Here is a 24796-nt window from a genome sequence, read left to right as displayed (position 1 = left end):
TCTCAAAATATCAGTCTTTGTCAAGTTAATGTGAATGTATTTGCCATTTCTGCAGCATACAAATAAATCTCGTGTCCAGATACCTATTCCATATTTCAACATCATGCACTATATATCGAAACCTTTAATTCATTGCACATATTTAGTGCCTATTCTGTTCTTTAGTGGTTATTCAATGCTTGTAATAGTTTTAAAACCATGACTTCATCTCCATTCTAAACAATACTTAGATAAAATGCTTGCAATAATTGTGAATACTCCAACTCTTTCAGTAAAATGTTTTTTCAAAATACCTAATTTCTAATCAAAGCAATAAGAGAGCGGAGGTGTTATCCTTGTTATGAGCTTTTGGTGGGTGTTAAGAAAGAAAAATAAACATCTTAAAAAAGAAATCTTTATTGAAGACATTCTTTAATGTCAACAGCTGCATTTGATATTAGAGTGGTATTCAAAGAACAATAAAAAGACACTGGGACAGCACATAAAAAAATAATTTCCAAAACAAACAAACAAAAAGATACACTACCAACTCATCAATTTTATTTTTGAGTTGTAACACCTAAAGACTACTTATTTCCATACTGATGTGTAGTCCTTCTAAATAGTTTTATAATATGGCAGGAATACAGAACTACCACTAGAAAATTCTTAAACTTAGGATATGTAGTGTTAACTTTACAAAAAAGGAGTTTAACACTGTACATCATAAAAACATTAAATATACACATTTGACTTGCGATTCAAGATGGCGAACTGAGTACATTAGGATTACATGGCATAAACAAAAAGATATGTCCCATCTTTACGTGATTTACTCATCATCCTCTTCCTCCTCCTCCTCTTCTTCCTCGTCTGCCTCCTCTTCGTCTTCCTCCTCATCGTCGTTGGCTGCAGCCGCAGGTTCTGAATCCACTCTGCCCTTAGTGCGGTATGAAACAATATCCTGTGGAGAGTATGAGAGAGCATGTTTTTAACTTAAAATTACCTATTTTACCTTGATAGATTCATACTAAATGAACGACAAACGAGGTGATCGGATCTGAACAGAAGTCGCTTTAATCAAGTGGTAGCCACTCACCTTGTCATATTTCTCTTTCAGCTTGGCAGCCTTCTTTTCATACGGCTGTTTTTCTTCTGCAGACGAGCCGTTCCACATCTCTCCGAGCTTCTTAGCCGTGTCCCCGATGGAAAGTCCAGGATGTTCCCCCTTTACCTTGGGGCGGAAGTCGGCACAGAACAGAAAGAATGCAGACCTGTGGGGGTAGAAGTGGGGGAATTAAATGTTGTTTGGGGAGATTATCGATTATACTGTGGTACAAAAAAATAAAAATTAAGTCACATACGGTGGTCTCTTAGGGGCATTTGGGTCCTTGAATCGCTTCTTCTTCTGGCCCTTGGGAGGCACATAGTTTTTCATTTCCCTCTCATAACGTAGCTTGTCCTGTTTAGCCATATCTTCAAACTTTCCCTTTTCCTTTGGTGACATGGTCTTTGAGACAGAATGAGAGAAAAGCAAACATTTATAATGCAGGACACAAAAGCAAACCTACAAACATTTAGCATGTTTAAAATACTATACCTAAATAGACCTAACCCTAATAAAGAGACACTCATAACTCCTGAAAGACCCTAAGACTAAGCATAAGCTTAGAGGGGAAAGCACTTTTGCTGTTGCAGCTTCAAAGCTCTGGAATGACCTGCCTTAGCACATCAGACAGGCCTCTTCTCTGACTGTTTTTAAATCTCTTGTCAAAACCCCTTTTTCTCTTTGGCTTTTAACACCTAGCAAGAGAGTTTTTTTTTTTTTTCCCCCCATCTTTTGTTACATTTATCAATTACACAACTTAACTGATTTTATTAAGTGAGTGTTATTTTAACCCATATTTTAGCTGTTCGTTCTGTTTCATGTTTTATTTGTTCATTTATTTTTTCTTTACAGCACTTTGGTCAGCTGTGGTTGTTTTAAGTGCTGCGAAAATAAAATTGGATTGGATAACCAACCATAATTAGACAAAAATACACATCACCAGCCCTCATTAGTAGTCAGCTAGTTGGATCTAAAAATTGTATTAATTATTTTGTTACTTTTTAAGGTACCAATTCTGTTTATTATTGGAAATCAGTTAAATGTTTTTTGCTTATCTACTAGGAATAAAGAAATGTTTGTTGGATACAGCTTATTTGAAGGAATCTAATAAAAAGGAATTCTAAATCTTGGCAAACATGGCCATTCTACTGTATCTTTTTGGGTGAGCAAATTTGGGCCTAAAAGGGAAATATATCTCCTTTCAATAGTAAAGTTGTTGCTTTGATTTAAACTGTCCAAGATCTATCGCTCTGACTCCTCTGTCTGTAGTTTGTGTTACAGTGTATGAACCTGATTGCGTCAATGAATGCAGCAGGTGACTGTGGTAAACCTAGTACAAAAAAGTGCATCCTGTCAAATAAAAATAATCAAATCTTTAGAAAAGTTTTTTTTTTTAAACAATACTGATAAATCTGGCAATCAATAATAAATATTTGGTCCACAAGCAGATCTCTGGTCAGTAAGACTAATGTTTACCTTCCATCTTTCAGAGCATTTCTTGGAGAACTCTGAAAAGTTAACAGTGGCATCAGGATGCTTCTTTTTATGCTCCTCTCGGCAGGTTTGCACAAAGTAGGCGTATGAGGACATTTTGCCCCGGGGCTTTTTTGGATCCTTCACCATCTTGTCTTACTAGAAGAAAAAAAAAAAAAAAAACAAGAGGAAAAATATGCATCCAAGTGGAGTGACACAACAGCAGGAGAGAGAATACGCAAATTTCCCTTTGCTCCACTGTCTGTGTCTTGCTTTGTCAGTCCAGTCTATTGTTTAAACAAGAGGGGCAGGAGGAGGAGGGGGGATGCCTTGGGTGACTGATGATCCACTGCATGAAAGGCCAACATTAAGCTTCTTTAAACACTGCTTCTTGTTATTGTAGCTGTAGTTACACAGAGGTCAGATGAAATCAGATGAAAACTGGTTGCCGCAACATTAAATCTGTACTGTCCTAACGTCGTTCCTCTGTGCAGGCTTCAGTTAGCAAATGAATACATTAGCAATGGCCTCCTCCTCCTCCTTTGATTGCCCGCTAGCTGTTAGCCATTATGGCTCCGCTCTCGCTTTGTGTCCTTTTGTTTTTAGCATTAGCTTTGAGCTAAGTGCTCCTTTTAAAGCAATAATTAAAAATGCTGATTAAAATAGTTCGAATTAACGGAGTTCTTATGTAAACAAACACGTTGTTTTGAATACAATTACACTTAACATTTAAGTTAATTATATATTGTCATTTTTTTGTTTTGTTTTAAAGTTGTTTTTTTTTTATAATCCTGGTGTCGGAGAGATGCTCCGCCCGTCTTATCAAACACAGGGGCTGCCTCAGCACCACTCTGCGCTAGCAGCTATTCCAGCAGCTAACCCAGCAGCTAACGTTGAAACATAGCAGCACAGCTAGGAATAAACAGCTACAGTTAGCCGGCTAACGCAGTAGGCTAACAGACAAGAGAGCCCTCCTCTCTGTCAGCTGCTTACACATAAGGTGACGCTGCTTACTCAGAAAACGTAGCTTATAAAAACAGTTATGTATTCCGTGAGTAGCAGCTAATGCCAGTTTAGGGCGTCTACATAATGAAACGAGCATCATTAAGCAGCTTGTTGGGTTAGCAACCAATCTATTCTCAGAGTCAAACATACAGAGTAGAGATGCGATGATAAGCTGAGCGTTCACTCATATGTGCTACATAGCGTTACATTGAGGATGCTTACCGATCGGTTGTGCCTCTCAAACAATGGGACGAGAAGCACAGGGAGCGCGCGATCTTTTCCCTCCGAGAATTCCTCTGTTTATCCGGTGTATTCAGCTCCGGCTGTCGGACATTGGCTGCCGCCAACTTCTTAGGTGTCTTATTGGACACTCGCTGCTCTAGTCCCGTTTGATGTGCGGTTGGCTGCCCAAAACCCGACGGGACGGTGGCGCTAAAATTGAATAGAATAGAATAGAAACGAAAAAAAAAAAAAATAGAACAGAATAGAATGGAATAGAATAGAATAGAATAAAATAAAATAGAATACAATCAAATAGAATAGAATTTTAATACAATAAATTAGAATAGAATGGAATAGAATATAATAAAATAGAATAGAATAAAAATAGAATAGAATGGAATAGAATAAAAATGAGAAAATTGTAATAGAAAAAAGTCACACAAATGTGGACCTTAGAAAAATGTATAAGAATAGCATAATAGTGAAGAGGTAAAAAATAAACAATAAAATACTGAACTGTTAAGCGTTTTAACAATGTAAAACTTTGCACCTGAATAAATAACCAATATACAGCTATGGAAATTTTTTCCAGTAATGGATATTGGAAAATAGCAGCAACATCAGCAGAGATGTGTAAATGGACACCAGCGTATTATTTAACTGACTAAGGTAGAAACTGTAAAATTAGCATGAAAGTAAGAACTTAATGTAGGTTGTTGGGAACAGTGATTATAGAGTCATACATCAGCTGGGAGGAAGGATCTGTGATGACTCTCCCTGGTGCATTTAGGCTGCAGCAGTCTGTCACTGAAGGAGCACTCCAGTTCTGCAACAGCTTTATGCATGGGGTGGGAGACATTATCCAAGTTTGAATGGCCCTTCAGTGCTTGTAAGTAAGAGGACACATAAAAAAAAAAAAAAAAAAAAAAAAAATAGATACAGTTTGATTTAAAATAATTATTTTATTTGTAACAGTAGAAGGAACAACCCAGTACAAAACTATTGAAATGAGAAAATAAATAAAAACAAAAAGATAAATTACTACTGCTAGTAAGGTGACCAGACACCCCGGATTTCCGGGGACAGTCCCCGCTTTGCACCACCTGTCCCTGAAATGTGTCCGATAAATACTGTTTTAGCAAAGCAAACTAAACAGAATGTTAGTAAAACTAATTTGGTGACATTATCTCAAGCTTCAGAGTCTGTAGATCAGAATTATCTCCTGAGTAATCATAATTTACTTTGACTTGAATCCTAAAAATATAGGCCTACTCTTTTTATCAGAGAAAAAAGGATGTCAGACTATGCTAATAATAAGGAAATAAATAAAAATTGACACAACTTGAAGATGGATGTATGGATGGATGTATGTATGGATGTATGTATGTACGTATGTATGTATGTATGTATGTATGTATGTATGTATGTATGTATGTATGTATGTATGTATGGATGGATGGATGGATGGATGGATGGATGGATGGATGGATGGATGGATGGATGGATGGATGGATGGATGGATGAATTCTGACTTCTCTCACAACTGCAGATTTAAGAGTGTTTTGTCAAAAAGGGTGTCGGTAACCATCATTTTGATATCATAATCATTTGTTTCAAAATGTTTGTTTAATTATTCTCAGCAGAAATAGGATTACATTGTTCTTGTCAAAGCTAATTCTCTCTATGCCCATACTACACTCAATACCATGGTTGTGATTGTTCTGAATTATTAATGCTGGAGCTGCACACAGCAGGCATCCAGTGGTTGAAGCTCCAGACAACTAGTGTTAAAACACATCATGATGGAGTTATACATGCAGGGCTTCCTTCAATTTCAAAATTGCCATAGTCCAAAGAGACTGTTTAGACACATTTATACAGGAAAAGGCTGTTTCTTTTAAGGGAAAAATATAAAATAAAAAAGCTATTTGTGAATTATTTATCTTTAATATAACATTGTCAAGTTAAACCTGTATGTAAGCAATCAAACCTATCAAAAACGAGTGACATTCTCAATTAGTAAAGGAAGTCTATTTAAAGTATTTTGTTTTAGGAGTTGAATTATTTCTTTTGGAATCTAACTTGAATGTGAGACAGTGTCCCTTAGCTTTGGTGTGTGTTTTTTTTTTTTTAGTTTGAGCATCTTCAAAGTCTATATGATTTTTAGGCATTAAGAAGATCTGCAAGATACTTTGGTGGAACGGAGACTAAAAATAGAATAATGCATTTTCAAATCAATACTAAAACAGCCTTAATACCAGTGTAAGAAAGCAAAAGTAAGTGTGAAGTGATCCAAATGTTTAGTTCTGTTAAGGAGAGCTTGTCCAGAAAATCAGATGGGAAAAAAAGAGAACTATTTTTTTTACAGAACCCCTGATCACTGTATCTGCCTTAAAATAAGCCTGGAAAGTTTATGGAATTAATTTCAACTTTATTAGCAAAATTGATACAGCTTAAACATTTTTAAATTTCTTTACATAACAAATTAAACACTATCCCAAGCTTTCAATATCTCAAGGATCATTGTTCATTCCACCATCCAAAAATGGAAAGATTAACCAACACGTGGCTGTACATATAAACAGATAAGCCAGTCGAGACACAAAACTTAAAACATTTATACACAATCCCCAAAGTAAAACATTGTGTTGGTAGCGTGTTGCTGTGTGTATCATGTTCTTCAGTAGAAACGAGGTAAACTGAAGGAACTGACGAGAGTTACAAAGGCATTATTCAGAGCAAGGTATATTCATGTGTTATAACACCCCTGGCAATGTGAATACCTGAGGCTAATGGAAAGTTTGTGCCAAGACTTTAAAGATGAAGGTTTCTGATGTTCCAATCCTAAGTGACTGAACCAGAGCCTTTTGCGTAGAAGAAATGGGAAGAATTTCAGATTAGATGTATAAAGCTATTAGATATTCACTACAAAAGACTTGCAGGTACAACTTAGGTGAAAGGTATTATTACTATAAAGGTATTAAGAATTGACATAAAGGAGTGGATGAATAAAACAAAAGACTTCGATATTTTTACTAATTTTTCTGATCAATTAATCTGTTTTTTTTTTGTTTTTTTTTTATTAATCGATCAATAATCAGATAGGAAATGGTTCCTTAAAGAAGATTTTTTACTGAATTAAACCAGGTGAAACTAAAACTTTTTCACTTGAGGAGTTCTGGATAGAGCATCCTGATAGAAAAAAACTTTTTTTTTTTTTTTATCTTAAATGCAAAATATTACATGCATATTTTAATTTAATTACTCCTCTAAGTGGGTCACTCTGTCAGCTAAAGACACGTTTAGAGTCTATCTTATTCTCCAGTCGATTGTCGATTAATCAGTTACTAAAATAGTTGACAATTCTTTAATAATCGATTAATCACGATTAATTCGATTAATAGTTTTAGCCCTAGTAGAAATAACAGTCACGGTGTCAAGTTCTTTACAATTACTAGGACAAACAATTTTTGATTCTTAGACAGAAAAGAAACATGATGCTGATGGTCTGTAAAGTAGAAATAAGAAATAATGACACCTAGTGTTTAAAGACAGCCCCCTCCCCATCCTATTTGAATTCATACCTTGTATCCTAGCAGTAGTGTCTTTTGTTGAGATTTTCAGCTGAAGAGCTTTTGCTGATGTGAGATCAATGTGTGAAGCACACGTGAGCAGGATAACATGTAGATTAACTATGGAGATTGAGAAGGAAAAGGAACAGAAGTGTCAGGTTGTGTGGAGGTTTAAAGAGGACCCAAATGCAGAGACGGAAACTGAAGTGGTTTCTTGCAGAATTAATATTTCAAAGGGTGGCAACTGAGGCAAAAATCCAGAAACATAACAAAACAGAGAAAACCAGGAGGCGTGAGGGAAAACATACACGAGGAGGAGCTAAGAAACAACGAGAAACCAGCAAACAGAAGAGGAGGTGTTTATGTGTCAAACAGAGCAAAGACTGTAAGGAACTGATTGTGAGCAGGTGTGGACAGAAGAATCTAGAGGGTAAACAAGAAATACATAAGAACTCAAATACAACCAGAAAACAACACAAAATGGAAATGAAACATATTACAACTCAAAAAGAAACTTAAAAAGAACCAAAAAGTGCAAAACCATGACAATAAATCGTTGACTTTGTGTTAGGACTATTCCAACTGAGTAGTACTGGGAGACAGTCAAACTTTGATTATCTATTTATTCACAACTTTTTACTTTTTGAAAGGTTTCTATCTAAAATATGCATTGGATAAGATGATGTTTTTATAATTTCTACCTTTGGCTGTGTGCCAACATAACTAGAATTTTATTCTGTTTTTTTTTTCTCCTCTAAAATGAAAGCCTATTTTCAGATTTTCTACCATGTGTGTTTATTTAACGTGATTGGCATAGCTGTAAGAAAGCTTCATGAATGCATATAGAAAGAAAAATAAATCCCATTTTAAGCTCTTTAATGTATTCTGAGGTTTCAACTACAGCATGATGGTTACAATGCCTCCCTCAGTATGTGCAGATGCCATGGTTTGACTTTTGTGGTTTCAGTTGTCACTTTTGGTTTCTTAGTTACCATCTAACACCTGCTTTGTTTAGGTGTAATGCTAGAGCCAGTGTCAGGTAGACAAATGTCGAATATCCCTGTCTAGTGTTTGGTGGATGGACTGAGACATTTTTCATCTTCAGTTTTTTGCTCAAAATGACCCTTAAGTTTTAAGGATCATACTTAATTTTAGGAACCGCACTGGAGAAAAAAGTGTTAATTTTTTAAGATTTAAGGAAGATCAGCGCGCAAACCAGGTATTCTTTATTCTCATAATGTTTTAAATCATATGTAAGATTTTCTTTGTGTTTCTGATTAGAATTTGATTTCATCAGAAGATAAAACAAAAAAAAATTCAGGCCTTATTCTGCTTCTCATAAATTCTTAGGAAATTTTTACTGTTGTCATGGATCCTAAAACAGTAAACAACATCTTGGAAGTTTAGTGTCCAGTAAATTGTTATGGAAGTTTCTTGCAAAAATATTTTGTTGTATATCCATGAACCTAATATGTATTTTAATGAGATGTTAAAGGACCAGAGGCTCTCTGATTAAATCTCTCCTTGTTCAAGCTGTTTGATTGGGTGGACAGCCATGTCTTGGTTGGTTTATTATCATGCCTCACTCCTACTATTCCCTATTAAAAGATAAAACAGGCTTTATGTATGAAATTTATTTATTTTTTGTAGCCTAGCCTTTCAAGACCTGTGGAATGTTCAAGATTTGCCACTGTGCTGTATATTTTAACCCATTGTTTAGTTCCAGTTACCCTGGTGCATACATATGATACATTTTTAGAGTTGTTTTCTTTCTGCAAAAGCCCACTACATGTTTTACAGTGGGGCCAAAGAGTATTTAGTCTGCCTCTGATTGTGCAAGTTCTTCTACTTCGAATAATGAGAGAGGTCTGTAATTTTCATCATAGGTACACTTCAACTATGAGAGACAAAAATAGAAAAATAAATCCAGGGAAGCACATTGTAGGATTTCTAAAGAGTACATTTGTAAATTATGGTGGAAAATAAGTATTTGGTCACCCACAAACCAGCAAGATTTCTGGCTCTCACAGATCTGTAACTTCCTCTTTAAGAAGCTATTCTGTCCTCCGCCTATTACCTGTATAATTGGCACCTCTTTGAACATGTTATCTGTACAATAGACACCTGTCCGCAGCCTCAAACAGGCACACTCCAAACTCAACCACTGCCAAGACCAAAGAGCTGTCAAAGGACATTAGAAAGAACAATGCAGACCTGCACCTGGCTTGGAAGAGTGAATCTACAATAGGCAAGCAACTTGGTGTGAAAAAATCAGCTCTGGGAGCAATTGTAAGAAAATGGAAGACATACAAGACCACTGATAATCTCCCTCGATCTCGGGTTCCATGCAAGATCTTATCCCGTTGGGGTCAAAATGATAATGAAATGGTGAGCAAAAATCCCAGAACTACATGGAAGGGATTGATGAATGACCTACAGAGAGCTGGGGACAAAGTAATAAAGGCTACCATAAGGAAACACACACTGTGCCGAGAGGGACTCAAATCTTGCAGTGCTAGACATGTCCCCCTGCTCAAGCCAGTAAATGTCGAGGCTTGCCTGATGTTTGCCAGAGGGCATATGGATGATCCAGAAGAGGATTGGGAGAATGTCATGTGGTCAAATGAAACCAAAATAAAACGTGTTTGTAAAAACGCAACTTGTCGTGTTTGGAGGAAGAAGAATGCAGAGTTGCATCCCAAGAATAGCATACCTACTGTGAAGCATTGGGGGAGAAACATCAGGCCATGTATCGTTAGATTTTAAGCCAAAACCTCCTTCCATCAGTGGGTGCCTTGAAGATGAAACGTGGCTGGATCTTCCAGCATGACAATGATCCCGAACACACAGAATGGGCAATGAAGGAGTGGCTCCGTAAAAATAATTTCAAGGTCCTGGAGTGGCCTAGGCAGTCACAAGACCTCAACCCCATAGAAAATTTATGGAGGGAGTCGAAAGTCTGTGTTGCCCAGCGACAGCCCCGAAACGTCGCTGCTCTAGAGGAGATCTGCATGGAGAATTGGGCCAAAATACAGTGTATGCAAACCTGGTGAAGACCTCTGTCATTGCCAACAAAGGTTATGTTACAAAGTATTGAGTTGAACTTTAGTTATTAAACAATTACTTACTTTCACCATAATTTACAAATAAATTATTTAAAAATGTGTGATTTCCTGGATTTTTTTCTCTCACTTCATCTCTCATAGTTGAAGTGTACCTATGATGACAATTACAGACCTCTCTTATTATTCTGAGTAGGACAACTTGCACAATCAGTGGCTTACTAAATACTTTTTGTGCCCCCGTAGATATTTATTAATTTTGTAAAAAAAAAAAAAAAAAAAAAAACAAAAAAAAAAAAAAACAGAGAAAGTAAATATAGTGTCCTTTTCAGTTAATTTCAAATGAAGTATTTTCTGTTGAGTACATAAAACCCTGTGTTAACACAAGCCTTTCTTTGTCTTGCATGACAAAATGTTTTAAAGGTTTTAGGGGCATGAATAGTTCTGCTCTATTTCATTAATGAAAGACTCAATGTCCTCAAGAAAGGTCGAAAATCACACAGGCTTCTGGCATGAATTTCTTTCATTTTCTGTAAAGAAGAGTTAATACATAGGAAGATACAAACGTTAATCTGATCATGATGTGAAATCCTGCAGAATCCACTCTAAACTGGGAGCTATGGAGGACAGGATGAGGAAAACACCTGCAGGTCATCTGGAGAAAGCAAAGGATATTTCAGCTCCACGTTTATCCGATTTTGGAGAGGACAATAAGAGGCTTGAACGGGAATGCCGAGCCCAGCTGGAACACAACGACAGTCTCTTTGTTTCACATGAAGGAGAAGCTCACAGCTTTGAGGTGCAGTTTCCAATTGATCAAAAGAATATCAGTATCTCTGTCCTAGAACTGTTTTACTATTTAAGTATTACCAGTATTGCTTCTACTTAGTCCTCATATGAACCCTCTTTTGCAGAAATGCAACTTTTAACCAGAAGATGTCACCGTTATATTGCAGTGCTTCTATTCGCCTGCTTAGCCTCATTTTCCCAGAAAAATACAATAATAATGCTTTGCTAATTTACATAAATAAAGTTCACGATCAGTTTAAACACAGCCTGACAGTACATCGGGCGGGGAAATCTTCCCAAAGTTCCAAAGCATTTCCAGCTGCAGCTGAGCCAGCTATATAAAAATGTTTCCCAGAAAATTTAAATTTGAGGTTTAAACTGACAAGAATGATAAAATTATGCAGAAGGGTGGGTTGCCAATTCACTGTCTCAAGTTTCCAGGTTTCCTTTGCAAATTTCAGTCACACTCTCTTGCTTAATGTAGCAAGCAATGTGCCATAACAGATTAAGAGGAGCAGGCTCAGGAGTTCAAAGTTATGCATCTCTTATGAAGGGATTTGAGAAGCAGTCGAGGTTATGCGAATGCTCTTACCATTTCCATCACTCTGACTGATTAAACAGTTATCTTACAAATTCAGGGAATACCGTGGGGAAACTTCAGTTCTAGTTGCATCCCTGAGGAATTAAGTTGTTTATCCATGTTATTTATTAATGGTAGATCAAACGGCTTCCAGGATGAAGGACCAGTTGCTAGGAAACTGCTGAAAAACTTAGAAGAGTTGTTAACTCAAAGAGCGTGGCCTGCTTTTGGCTGAGGGCTCTGATGCAGTTGTCAGGGTCGTTGGTATGCAAAGGTGAAGCCCTCATCATATTTCCTGATTTTCATTATAAAAAAGCAGTAATTTATTCCTTCTGTAGCACTCCAACTTTACGAACTGCCTGCTGAGTGAATTTGTGTGAACCTAAAATAGATAGTCATCCAAGTGCCTTAGGTGCTTCATGAAGTTATCTGTTCAAATGCGAGGAATTCATGTCTCTGTTTCTCTTGTCATTTTAAGATCAATGAAAGGATTTCACTACATAATCTCCATCAACTGAAATTAGCATTTGAGGTACTATTGAGATTTTACCTTTAAATTTTTATCAGCAGTTATTGTGAAAATGTTCTATTAATTCTGTTTTTTACATTAAGGAATGTGATGTGAGGGGGAGAGGATACGCTGATGTGGAGAATTTTGTACGCATAATGAAAAAGCATTTGGACAAACCAATCGTGGTAAGACGATAACTATGTTTTATTATTATTTAGGCATAATTTCCCATCTAAAACTTTGGCTTAGGTTATGAAATAATATTACAGTCTCACAGAACACTGTTAAATTGATCATCTGAAGAAGTAAAGGATTTTAGAACAGTATTTATATTAAGGCTTGGGCATTAGTCAGTAAAAGCAGAAAGATGCTCAGAAATAAACCTAAAGGAAATGCAGTGATCAACAGAAGGAAACCCTTACTGAAAGTAACCCCACATTATTGACATTTTCCACAGGCCATGTAGGGAACGCAGCCAATAGCTGAAGAATGTGCTCTGTTCAGACAAGCTCAAACCTGGCTCTCATTCAAAATCCTTTGTGGCAGAAAACTAGAACTGATGGCAAGGTATATTTAGCTAAATGCTGTTAGTGGTGGCAAAAGACTTGAGGTTGGTTTGAATGTTTCAGCAGCAGAATAACCCTAAACACACAGCCAGATACAGTATACAATGGATTGCTAAATACTGGAATGGCACAAATTTTGTTTTATTCTTAAAGCTGGGGATTGCTTTCTATATGATCTCCATTTAATTGACTATGTTTGAGCTATTTTAACCCGTTAACCGCTTGGTGAATCACATGGTTGACCATCTGTTAATCAAAAATGGAGGTTGGCAAGGCGGTAAAAATGTTAAAGAGGAAAAATAATGTCCAGGATTCAAAATCTGGTGAAGACATTGACCCTAAAAAGCTGGCTGTTTTAATTGCAGAGAAAGATATTTCTATTGTTGAGCATATTACAAATGCAAATCTATCCTGATTTTTAGTTATAAATGAAAATAGGAATTTAGTTTGTGTTTGTACATAAGATAAAAACCCTGTAATGTTTTGCAGTTTGCGGTTGCATCAAAGTTTATTTCTGTCATTTTTCCATTTCACAGAACAATGAGCAGATTCATAGTTTGTTTAAAAAAGTTGATTACTCAGATCAAGGAAGGATTTCATGGGTGAGTTATATTCAACTTCTATTTGTGTAATGGAGCACACTTGAAAAGAAAAGGAATTTGTAGAAGTCTTAGAAACAATATTGAATGCAGGATTAATTAATGAAGGTGTAACAAGAATGCACATCAGTATAGAGCCTTAGGATGTGGCTGCCTTTATACTGCCAATTGAATCAATATAAGCAACTGCCTTGAAAGCTTTTAGTGGTGGGATGAACATGTCATGTGCTTTAAATGATTTCCATTTTTTCTCTTATTTGTGATCAATGGAGATTAGTGCTTTTCTGTATGCAATGTAACTAAATCCCCACATTTTGAAAGTACAAAGAGGGATGTGATGTGTTATTATTCAGATGGAGTTCTCCACCTATCTGCTGGAGCAGTATAAGGCAAAGGAGGAAACTTTGAGACGCAGCAAGCAGGTGACCTTTAATTTGCCAGCCACCATGAGCGATGGTGTTAACAGCGTTCCTATAGTCAACATCCACTCCACCCACGAAGGGACCGTGTTAACAGTGAGAGAGGACGGGTTCGTTTGTCAGTGTAGTCCCGAACTGAAACCTCAGAGGATGAAGCACATGTTTGTATGTACTAATTTTGAGAAATGTTTTTGGAATGTTTGTACATTCATTTATTGTTTTTCCCCCCATATTTTCCTTAAACAACTAAAGAAAAAATAAAATGCAACTAAAAATCCATAAAAAATAAAAAGTTAATTAAGTTAAGTTACATATCAATTAAAAACACTGATGTATTCAAGTTTTTATTTCAGTAAATTTTTACCTCAGACCTTAAAAAACACAATGTTTAATACCTGCTTTAATTTTGTTACCTTTTTAAAGTTACTCTTAGTCTAAAGAATTTAGCCTCATCAGTGGGCTGGAGCTACACTATATTGCCAAAAGTATTTGCTCACCCATCCAAATTATTGGAATCAGGTGTTCCAATCACTTCCATGGCCACAGGTGTATAAATTCAAGCACCTAGGCATGCAGACTGTTTTTACAAACATTTGTGAAAGAATGGGTCGCTCTCAGGAGCTCAGTGAATTCCAGCGTGGAACTGTGATAGGATGCCACCTGTGCAACAAATCCAGTCGTGAAATTTCCTCGCTCCTAAATATTCCACAGTCAACTGTCAGCTGTATTATAAGAAAATGGAAGTGTTTGGGAACGACAGCAACTCAGCCACGAAGAGGTAGGCCACGTAAACTGACGGAGCGGGGTCAGCGGATGCTGACGCGCATAGTGCGAAGAGGTCGCCAACTTTCTGCAGAGTCAATCACTACAGACCTCCAAACTTCATGTGGCCTTCAGATTAGCTCAAGAACAGTGCGCAGAGAGCTTCATGGAATGGGTTTCCATGGTCGAGCAGCTGCATCCAAGCCATACATCACCAAGTGCAATGCAAAGCGTCGGATGCGGTGGTGTAAAGCACGCCGCCACTGGACTCTAGAGCAGTGGAGACGCGTTCTCTGGAGTGACGAATCGCGCTTCTCCATCTGGCAATCTGATGGACGGGTCTGGGTTTGGCGGTTGCCAGGAGAACGGTACTTGTCTGACTGCATTGTGCCAAGTGTAAAGTTTGGTGGAGGGGGGATTATGGTGTGAGGTTGTTTTTCAGGAGCTGGGGTTGGCCCCTTAGTTCCAGTGAAAGGAACTCTGAATGCTTCAGCATACCAAGACATTTTGGACAATTCCATGCTCCCAACTTTGTGGGAACAGTTTGGAGCTGGCCCCTTCCTCTTCCAACATGACTGTGCACCAGTGCACAAAGCAAGGTCCATAAAGACATGGATGACAGAGTCTGGTGTGGATGAACTTGACTGGCCTGCACAGAGTCCTGACCTCAACCCGATAGAACACCTTTGGGATGAATTAGAGCGGAGACTGAGAGCCAGGCCTTCTCGTCCAACATCAGTGTGCGACCTCACAAATGCGCTTCTGGAAGAATGGTCAAAAATTCCCATAAACACACTCCTAAACCTTGTGGACAGCCTTCCCAGAAGAGTTGAAGCTGTTCTAGCTGCAAAGGGTGGACCGACGTCATATTGAACCCTATGGATTAGGAACGGGATGTCACTTAAGCTCATATGTGAGTCAAGGCAGGTGAGCAAATACTTTTGGCAATATAGTGTAATTACCGTAATACAATTTCACTATATATGTAAAATACTGTGGTTTGGTCATTTGAACCTTTACTCTGTACAGTATCTCATCCCAGAAGAGTTAACTGAGAATCAGTAGAAAAGTTTTTGATATGTTTTGTTGGCGTCTTTCCAAAGTTTAGGTGTTGTTTTTTTTTTTTGTTATTTATGTAGCCAAAACATTGATGATTTTAGTTTGTTGCTTTCCCATGGTTTTCCTATGTCTACTGTATAAACCATTGGCTAATTCATGTACATTTAAGCCTTTTTGACAGATTCCTAATAAAATATACTGTAATTAGTTTTTTATCCTTTCCCTGAGCAAGTTAATAAATCTAGTTATGGAGAAAAGTACAGGTATTGTAAATACATCATGACAAACAACCAAAATTAATTGATCCTTATATTCACATAAAGAAATTTGTCAATTTTTCTAGAACAAGGGACTTCTCAATACAAGGTCAAAGTGGGTAACTGATTTCGCTCTAATGTCAGAGTACAGCAAGCTGATGACTGGAACAGGGTGAGGACTTCATGATTACTTCAATGAATGCTTTTATTAACAAGAAGTTGGGCTTACATTTATTGTTCCTAAATCCTTTTTTTTTTTTTTTTTTTAGGGATGGTGAGATTCAGTTCTATGAACTTTCCACATTAGAACCTTATTGTCAAATCAGTGGCTTGGAAACAATACCTTTGACTTTAGACTATGGGTGAGCTGGAGAAGAAACGTTTTGACATGTTTCCGCAGTAATCTACCTAATATATTTCATCATGATTTTTTGTCTTTAATGCAGTCAAGCTGGGACAGATAAATGCTGTTTTGTATATGGAGACATGGAGGTCAGTTTGTTTTCAAAACCTAATTAAATCACACGCTTATCTAAATCAAACATAAAGATATAATAAAGTGAAACTTCTAAGGCATGGGTCTTCAACGTTTTCCAGGCCAAGGACCCCCAAACTGATGGCGAGATGGATCGGGGACCCCCTAATTATATATATTGTATAAAATTGTATAAGAATGGGCTCTCGGCCAATCACAGGGAACCTCACTGCATGAAAAGTGGGATTTTCGTCAATATACGGCACTGTAGATTGTCGTGGAACTTCAGGTTAGCGGCAGTATACGGCAATTTGCAGGCTTCGACGAAAACTCCCGTAAATTGTCAGAAATTGACGTGGAATTTCTTAGGCAGTGTTCCCCCCATGCCTCCCCCCCATGGAATTCTAGGGGAGGCTTTAACATGTAAATGAACATGCTGTGAGCTATACAAATGCAAACCAGGGTTGCAGGGGGGGTTTTACCCCCCCCTGCAACCCTGGGTAAGAAAATCTCTGATACAAAGAGATCAGGTATAGCCTCTTACATTTTAGCTTGAATTGATTTATTTAATTAAAGTATAGAGACCAAAACAGATCTTTAGCTGACAGAGCAATACATTTAGAGCAGTAATTATTTTTTTTTAAATTTGCATTTAAGATAAAAAATAAAATGTTGTCTGTCAATATGCTCAATTCACAATTACTTAAGTGGAAAAGTTTCAAGAAATGATTCTGAGATGATTCACTTTATAACATGGCGCATTATCCTGTTGGAAGTAGCCATCAGAAGATTGGTACACTGTGATCATAAGGACATAGGTCAGCATGCTAAATTGGTTTTAAGTGGCCCAAAGTGTGGCAATAAATATCCCCCAAATAGATGGTAGAAATAGATCAGGCTCAGTATAGCCTAATTATAGACTCTTACATTTTAGCTTGAATTGATTTATTTAATTAAAGTACGCTAGATTACTGTGTATGCAAATGTTATGTAAAAAAAATACACAAAATAATTTACTTCAAAAATTAGTTTTAATCAGAATCAGTTGGCTGTAATGGTTAATTTTCTTTTTTTAGATTTCCACTTTTTTTTTTTTGTTATTGAATATATAAGAAAACAATAACAATCTCAAATAACAAGTCAATAACAAATATTTCAATACAAGAAGAAATATCACAACTCCTGCTTTTGAAAAATAAAATTAAATGCACAGGCTGGAACAAAGTATAAAATAAAATAAAATAAATAAAAATAAATAAAATAATAATAGTAGTTAAAGTATATTAATCAGTGGGGACTACCAACTGAAATTCTTCAATTAACTCAAACAATTTAATTGCATTTAAATTCTGCATCTTTCTCAGACATCTTTTGAAAAGGGAAAGTTCATTTTTGAGAGCAGAGATTGAGAGGGAGCATTTTGCATAGCGACATTTATGGATATAATACTTTGTTACAATTATTAGAATATTGATTAAAAATTCCAAATTTTTTTTTCTTTAATGGATAAACCGAATTGAATGTTTTGCCAGGAAATAAAATCTAAATTTATTGTTTTAGTTTTTGGGAATATATACAAACTATGCTCTAATTTCTAGATACCGATCTGTTTTTACTATAATTTAATTTGACAAACCGGGTCTTCTCTACATTCTTTTTTCTGTTTGGTGCGATTGCAATAGCGGGTCTTGACGGTCTGGACGGACCGGAGGGGAGCAAAAAATAGCTCAGCTCCGTATTTTGACGGTGAAGGACGGAGAAGACGTACGTGGGCGGTGACGAGCGGAGGATGTGGAACAGCTCTCATTGATTTACATGACAGACAAGTAATACAGATAGTAGGATGGACATTTTATTAGAAATAAATCATACACTTATTCTAATAACCGACGAAGGCTGGCTGAATATTTGGAAGACCCAAACTACAACATCCTCTTCCAGAATCTGGAGAGAACATTGTTGGAAGAATATAATCAGATTTTATATAACACCCAAAATTACTAGTAAATTCAAATCTAGAGCTCAGCCATGCTGGAGAGATTGTGGAGAATTTAATGTTAATCACGCGCATATGTTCTGGCTTTGTCCTAAAATGATCAGTTCTGGAACGAAATACACAGTAAGATTGTAACAATACTGGGCTACCCAATACCCAAGTCCGGTCTGGTATTATACCTTGGTCTTTTGGACAATATCATATTTAATAATGATTGTTATTTGTTAAAAATTCTGTTGGTGGCAGCTAAAAAGGTGATAACCAGGAGGTGGTGCAAATCTGAACCTCCTACCACAAAGGAGTGGATACAGACTGTGATTTCACTATTTGAGATGGAGCTTCTAACACATAGGCTGAGGACGCAGGAGCAGCAATGCTTAGACCAGGGGTCTGCAACCTTTCATAACCAAAGAGCCATTTTCCCCGGGGTCAGACCAAGTAAAACTTGTTTGGAGACACGAAGTTATGACTTTAAAAAAAAAAAACCTATCTGTTTTTTTTTTTGTTATTATCTGGTATAGGAAATTAGTCGTCATCTTAAACAACTAACAGTGTTTGTAATTTTAGTTTTTAAAATAGTATTAAAACACATAAATTCCAAGCTAATTAAAAGAAAAAATGGCTCTAAAAAATATTTCCGGTTCTTTTAATTTCATCCTTATCCATCGTATAAAAACCATTAAAGCTTTTAAGACTGGTATTTATTTCATAGCGTATTATTTAGCTCTTTATATACATTTTAGTCACTATTAAGAGTCGCTGCAGAGGGTCCAAAGAGCCACATGTGGCTCCGGAGCCGTAGGTTGCAGACCCCTGGCTTAGACAAATGGGAAAAATGGACAAACTTCACATCAACGATACCGGACTAATTTTGGAAATGGATGGTCCCCATGTGTTTTGAGTTACTAAAATATGAGTCTCCCCCTGTTTTTTTGTTTTTTGCTTCGATTGTTCTGTACTTTTTGTCTATTATAGTTTCTATGTATTGTTTGTTAATAACGATTAAAATAAAAATAAAGTTATAAAAAAAAAAAAAAAGAAATAAATCATACACTGTTCAGAATACGAAACATGGGGCTGATAGTTACATTTGTGTGGGTTCCAGCACATATTGGGGTGGAAGGAAACGAGAGGGCAGATAAAATGGCAAAAAGGGCAATTAAACATTCTATTAGTTTTATAGTTAAAATAAGTAAATCAGAAGGAAAGAGTATTATTAAAGAGAAACTTATGGAAATTTGGCAAAAAAGGTGGGATGAAGATAAAAAAGGAAGATGGTTTTATAAAATTCAGAAGATGGTAGGAGAAAGAAGAAATGGAAGAAGAAATAGAAAGGATGAAAGAGTGATAACAAGGTTAAGATTTGGTCATACAGGACTTAATTATACACTTTTTAAAATACAAAAACATAAAACGGGCAAATGTGATTTCTGTGATAAATATGAAACCATAGAACATGTTATATTAGAATGTCATAAATATGAAAAAGAGAGAAGATATATGAGAAGAGAGTTTGAAGACATTAAGGAGAAGGTTAATTTATTAGATATACTGAGGAAAAATTTAGGGAGTAAACACATACAAATAATTATTCGATTTCTAAAGAAAACGAAATTATTCCATAGAATTTAATTATAGTAAGTGTGTTTGTGAGTGAAGGAATGATATACAAAGCTGTGCACAAATATGTTTATATTTTTAAGTGTGAATGTGTGAATGTATGCTTAGAAGAAGTTAGGGTAGAATGTATCAGGATCAATATTTAAACCATTAAACCACACTCCATACCAGTAAGTGGCGGTAATGCTACTAACAGTTTGTTGCCAACCGCCATAAAACTCGACAAGAAGAAGAAGAAGACAGACAAGTACTCCGTACGTGAGCGGGGCGGAGCGCTGACGGAGTATGTGGAATCTGGGGGTAAAGGAGGACAAATACACGTCCGGCTGGGTGCAGCGCCGGACGCCGGACAGTGCAATGAAAATCCGGACTGTCCGCCCTAAAGCCGGACATCTGGCCACCCTATCTGCAGTCGAGCAACTTTGCGGTAGGCTATATACGAACTCGAGGAAGAGAAGACGGGTGCACAACGCCACGCTAGCGGTAAATATATGTTCGTAGCTATGCTAAAAGCAGCCTAGCTTAGCTAGGCAAGCTAAAGACAACCTAGCCTAGCTAGGTAAGCTAAAAGCAGCCTAGCCTAAAGCTTTACTAAAGTGTATTTTTTGTGATTCACAGGAAGCATTATGCCGTCTTAACAACTCGGAGACTAATTGCAGGCGCTATGAACCGGCAGGGGTAAGGTTTAAAGAATATGCTTTCATTCTGCGGTAAAAGGACATGGATACGGATGGATACCGACCACAGCTGTACTTTTTTTTTTTTTTCACAGACTACAGTCGCCTCACAATGAGGCGGTGACCTCCTATTTGCTCGGATTTGCACGATGTTGATAAAGACGACATTGTGTGTAAGTGACTTGTTTTAATGTTTTCTCCTTCCTTGTTACTGTGACTTGCGTTTGATTTTTTTATTTTTTTATTCATACCACTCTCATTTAATTGTTTTCCAGCTGCCTGTAAGACGTATTATGAGACGGTATGCAGGAGCTTCAGATACACGCTGCTAGCTAGCACGCTACGTGCGGAGGCTGCCAGGCTATCTGCTCGGAGTCGGGCCAGAAGAAAGAGGGTAAGACTTTATTTGGTGACTATTTTTCAGCTGCATTGATAGATGTGTTGTGTCCATATGCAGTGCGCTGATTCATGTTTTTTTTTTTTTCAGCTGCTGAAGGCGAGGCAGAGTGTGCTGGCAGATGAGTCCGCCACCGTCGACCTCATGTCCGACGAAGAAGAAGGCGTCGTTGGCGGTGTCTCTGGATGGATTGTACGGTCGCCGCCATTTCGTAGGCCGGATCTCACTGAACTCTGTGTTAAGCTGCAGTCCCGGTTAGAAGCGATGTCGAAGTACAAGGCCACGCACAGTAGGCGTCTGCACATCGGACCTGCCTCGGAGGGAATGCTGCCTGTTACCTCCAACCCCGAGGAAGCAAACGGACCGTTCACGGAGTTGTAATTTTTAGATACGCATGTGTTTGGATACGCGTTGTGTGTGTTTTAATAAAGCTCTTTCTTTGCATAAACAGCTTCCTGGCAAATCTTCATTTCCTGTATAAATTCATTCATGTCCTTGATGGTAGCATAATAATTGTGTAGTAGTGTAGGATAACATAAATACACAGCATATGAATGAATAAATATATGAATATATATATATGAATGAATAAATATATATATATATGAATAAATATATATATGTAAATATATATATATATGCCAACCAATCACGAGCGACTTTACTTGTTTAAAAGGAAGTGGTTCCGTCCAATACTCAGTAAGAAAATTAAAGCCTGGCGTGGCCACGTGTGGTTTTGCTGCCAATCACGAGCGATTTCATTTGTTTGAGAATAGTGGTTTCAGCCAATGCTGAGAAGGTTATTCAAGCCAGACCTGGCCAGCCGCGCGGGTTTACTGCATTCATATGCTAATTAGGGCCATTAGTACAGCTGATCGCTCTCCACCTACGTCACTGTCCGTTTCCGACAATTTGTGGCACGACAAACGCGGACAAGCACGGGTTGCAAATTGTCGGAAACTGACGAAAATCAGGCAGATCTGCGGGAGTTTACGGGGGTTTACGGGGACGAAAATCTCACTTTTCATGCAGTGCCTGACAGAGCCAGCGTGTCACATACGGCCTCGTGATTGGCAGAGCAGCAATAGGGGTGGGAAAGCTGTTACAGCCTTTGAGATTGCTTTTTTTAACTTAACTTTTATTCTCTTTTTGTTCGTTCTTATTTGTTCACTGACTTCAACTCTGTGAAGTCCTGCCCTCTCTAAATATGTTGTTTGAGAGGGTCTTCGTGTTGTTGTAATGCCGCTTCCACACGCTGCTGTTTTTTCCACCTCCCGGGGGTGGGTGGAAAAAAAATATCTACCGTATTTTCACGACTATAAGGCACACATAAACGTCTTTTTTTCTCCTCAAAATGTGCGGTGCGCCCTATGGTGCGGTGCGCCCTACAGTATGTGTGTTGCAACTGCGACTTTTGAGACCACCTCATTGAGGAGATGATAAAAGAGTGGCTGAATGTAAGGAGACCAGGTGTTTTTTTTTCCACTCATCACCACACCATCGCTGTTAATCTGACTCCATGCGTGCCCATCTCACAGCTGATGTGAAAAACATGGTGAAACAAATAAATGCTGTGCTCGCTGTGAACCGGACGCAGCAGGTGCAGCAGAAGCAGTGAGGTTTCATGCAAAGTCAACGGTTGACGAGCGTATAGACGCAGCAAAAGGTCCCGCAGCGCGTTTTGAGCGAGTCGGGAGCGCACCGCCAACGCGCTGCTGCTGCTCGAGATGGAAAAAATTGAAGTTTTGCTGCTGGAAGCGCCGCATCAACGAATCAGAGAAGCTGATCTGGGAGCTGACAGCGAGACAGACACAGCGCTCTGATGACATATGATTTTAAAGCAAATGAAAAAGGCTGGATAGAGGAGGAGATGATGAAAGCGCGGCTGAGGGAGGTGTAGGCTATGTGAGGAGACCAGGTGGTTTTTTTCCACGCATCACCATCGCTTTTAATATGTGACTCCATGCGTGCCCATCTCACAGCTGATGTGAAAAACATGGTGAAAAAAAATAAACGCTGTGCTCACCGTTATCTCGGGGGTCTGACAAAGGAACTTCCACCGCTCGACATCGGTGTGAACCGGCCGTTCAAAGTAAGGCTGCGAGCGGCGTGGGAGCGATGGATGACAGACGGAGACCACAGTTTCAGGATAAGTGGAAGGCAGCGCCGGGCAAGTTACGCCACCGTTTGCGGATGGATTGTTGATGGACTAACGTGTCTGCTGGCTCTGTTGTTCAAGCTTTCGCAAAAGGCATTATTTCTGAGGAGCTGCGCTGCACGGAAAGTGACTCTGACAGCGCAGAAGGGGAAACTGGCATGTCTGATTTAGTGCAGCTGTTTAATTCAGAAACAGAGGATGATGACTTCGATGGGTTTGATTAATACTTTGTAATAAATACATTAATAAAGCACAATCATACTCAGTTTTGCTCCCGCTCTATTTTTCTACCTGAAAACTTAATTCAACAGCAGCCTCTGGGCCGTGTCTCCTCCTCTTCACCGCGGCGGCTGGCAGGTGTTTTTTCATCTAAATAATCTAAATCTTGCAGATATATTTGCTGTGATCAGTGGGAATAAAGTAGTTTTAATATGTTTTTAAGTGAGAATGTCCACCTGAAAACTTCATAATTGCAGTCAGTTCATCCAGATTATCTATTTCTGTCGGAGGCGCTCAGACCCCCACATACCAGCGGTGCACCGACAGGAGAAATCCATTCATCAGCAGCCTCTAGGCTGGGCAGCCTCTGGGTTCACCTCGGTGGCAGGTGTTTTTCATCTAAATAATTTTAGCTGCAGGCACCAGGATACCGTCAATAAAACATATTCCGTCGTCAGGTTTCAGGATTTTAAGTTAATTTAGGAGTGATCACAGCGCACTGTCATCTGCGATGTGTCTGTCTCACGGCCAGCACCCAGGTTTGATTAATACTTTGTAATAAATACATGAATAAAGCACAGTCATACTCAGTTTTTCGTATTTTTAAATACGCAGTAGAGGTATTTAAAGGTAGTAGAGGACATGTACCGGTATATAAAAAACGCGCCCTATAGTCCGGTGCGCCTTATGTGTGTGTTAAATACAGAAATGGGACACATAACTGAGAGTGCGCCTTTTAGTACGGTGCGCCTTATGGTCGTGAAAATACGGTAATCAACCAAAACTTTCGCGACCCCCATGCAGTACCTCTGCGGCCCCCCTAGGGGTCGCGGACCCCCTGTTGAAGACCCCTGTTCTAAGGTGTTTCTTTTATTATGCTATTTGGAGGGAAAGTGAAGAATAGTAATTTGTAAATAAGTTATTCATTTTCGCATCTTGTTCATATGATAATAAAACACTAAATTGTAACATAATAAAAAATATCAAGCGTAATGTAAATAAACCGTTTCTCAGTTCTTGAACAATATCATGACTTAATTTTGCCCTCATTCAATTTTTTCATGTAATATGTAAGTTATTTTTACTTCTACTTTATTACAAAATACATGTATAGTTGTGATATTACATTAGTACAGTTTTTCTTAACTCTGTCTATTTCTGTAAAAATGTATAGTCATTGTTGTGTTTGTGCTTCCAGGGATGTGTTACCATTATATTGCTGTCCACTGCTGAGGACACATTACGGTAACTTTGTAATCTTTGCATTTAAGAATTGATACAGGACCTTTGC

General features: G+C 37.9%; 2 protein-coding genes across 2 annotated transcripts in view; one reads left to right on the top strand and one right to left on the bottom strand.

Annotated features, from left to right (window-relative positions):
- Positions 1-518: 518 nt before the first annotated feature.
- hmgb1b (high mobility group box 1b) lies at positions 519-3959 on the bottom strand. The gene is made up of 5 exons (XM_038294429.1): positions 3788-3959; positions 2564-2719; positions 1344-1489; positions 1079-1253; positions 519-943 (listed from the first exon to the last, which is right to left on the bottom strand). Exons 2-5 carry the CDS (start codon positions 2708-2710, stop codon positions 812-814), a joined length of 600 nt encoding a protein of 199 aa, XP_038150357.1. The 5' UTR covers positions 2711-2719; positions 3788-3959; the 3' UTR covers positions 519-811.
- Positions 3960-11031: 7072 nt separating this feature from the next.
- wdr95 (WD40 repeat domain 95) overlaps positions 11032-24796 on the top strand; it is a 34920-nt gene continuing 21155 nt past the window's right edge. Inside the window, 9 exon segments of the mRNA XM_038294361.1 lie at positions 11032-11220; positions 12269-12322; positions 12403-12486; positions 13404-13469; positions 13820-14050; positions 16050-16135; positions 16233-16325; positions 16410-16455; positions 24704-24750. Coding sequence (XP_038150289.1) covers positions 11041-11220; positions 12269-12322; positions 12403-12486; positions 13404-13469; positions 13820-14050; positions 16050-16135; positions 16233-16325; positions 16410-16455; positions 24704-24750 — 887 coding nt within the window. The 5' untranslated portion in view covers positions 11032-11040.

Source organism: Cyprinodon tularosa, unplaced genomic scaffold (assembly GCF_016077235.1).
Source record: "Cyprinodon tularosa strain WSP-4 unplaced genomic scaffold, ASM1607723v1 ctg34, whole genome shotgun sequence".
NCBI lineage: Eukaryota > Metazoa > Chordata > Actinopteri > Cyprinodontiformes > Cyprinodontidae > Cyprinodon > Cyprinodon tularosa.
The sequence above is the reverse complement of the archived record's forward strand: the minus strand, read 5'-3'. Positions and strand labels throughout refer to the sequence as shown.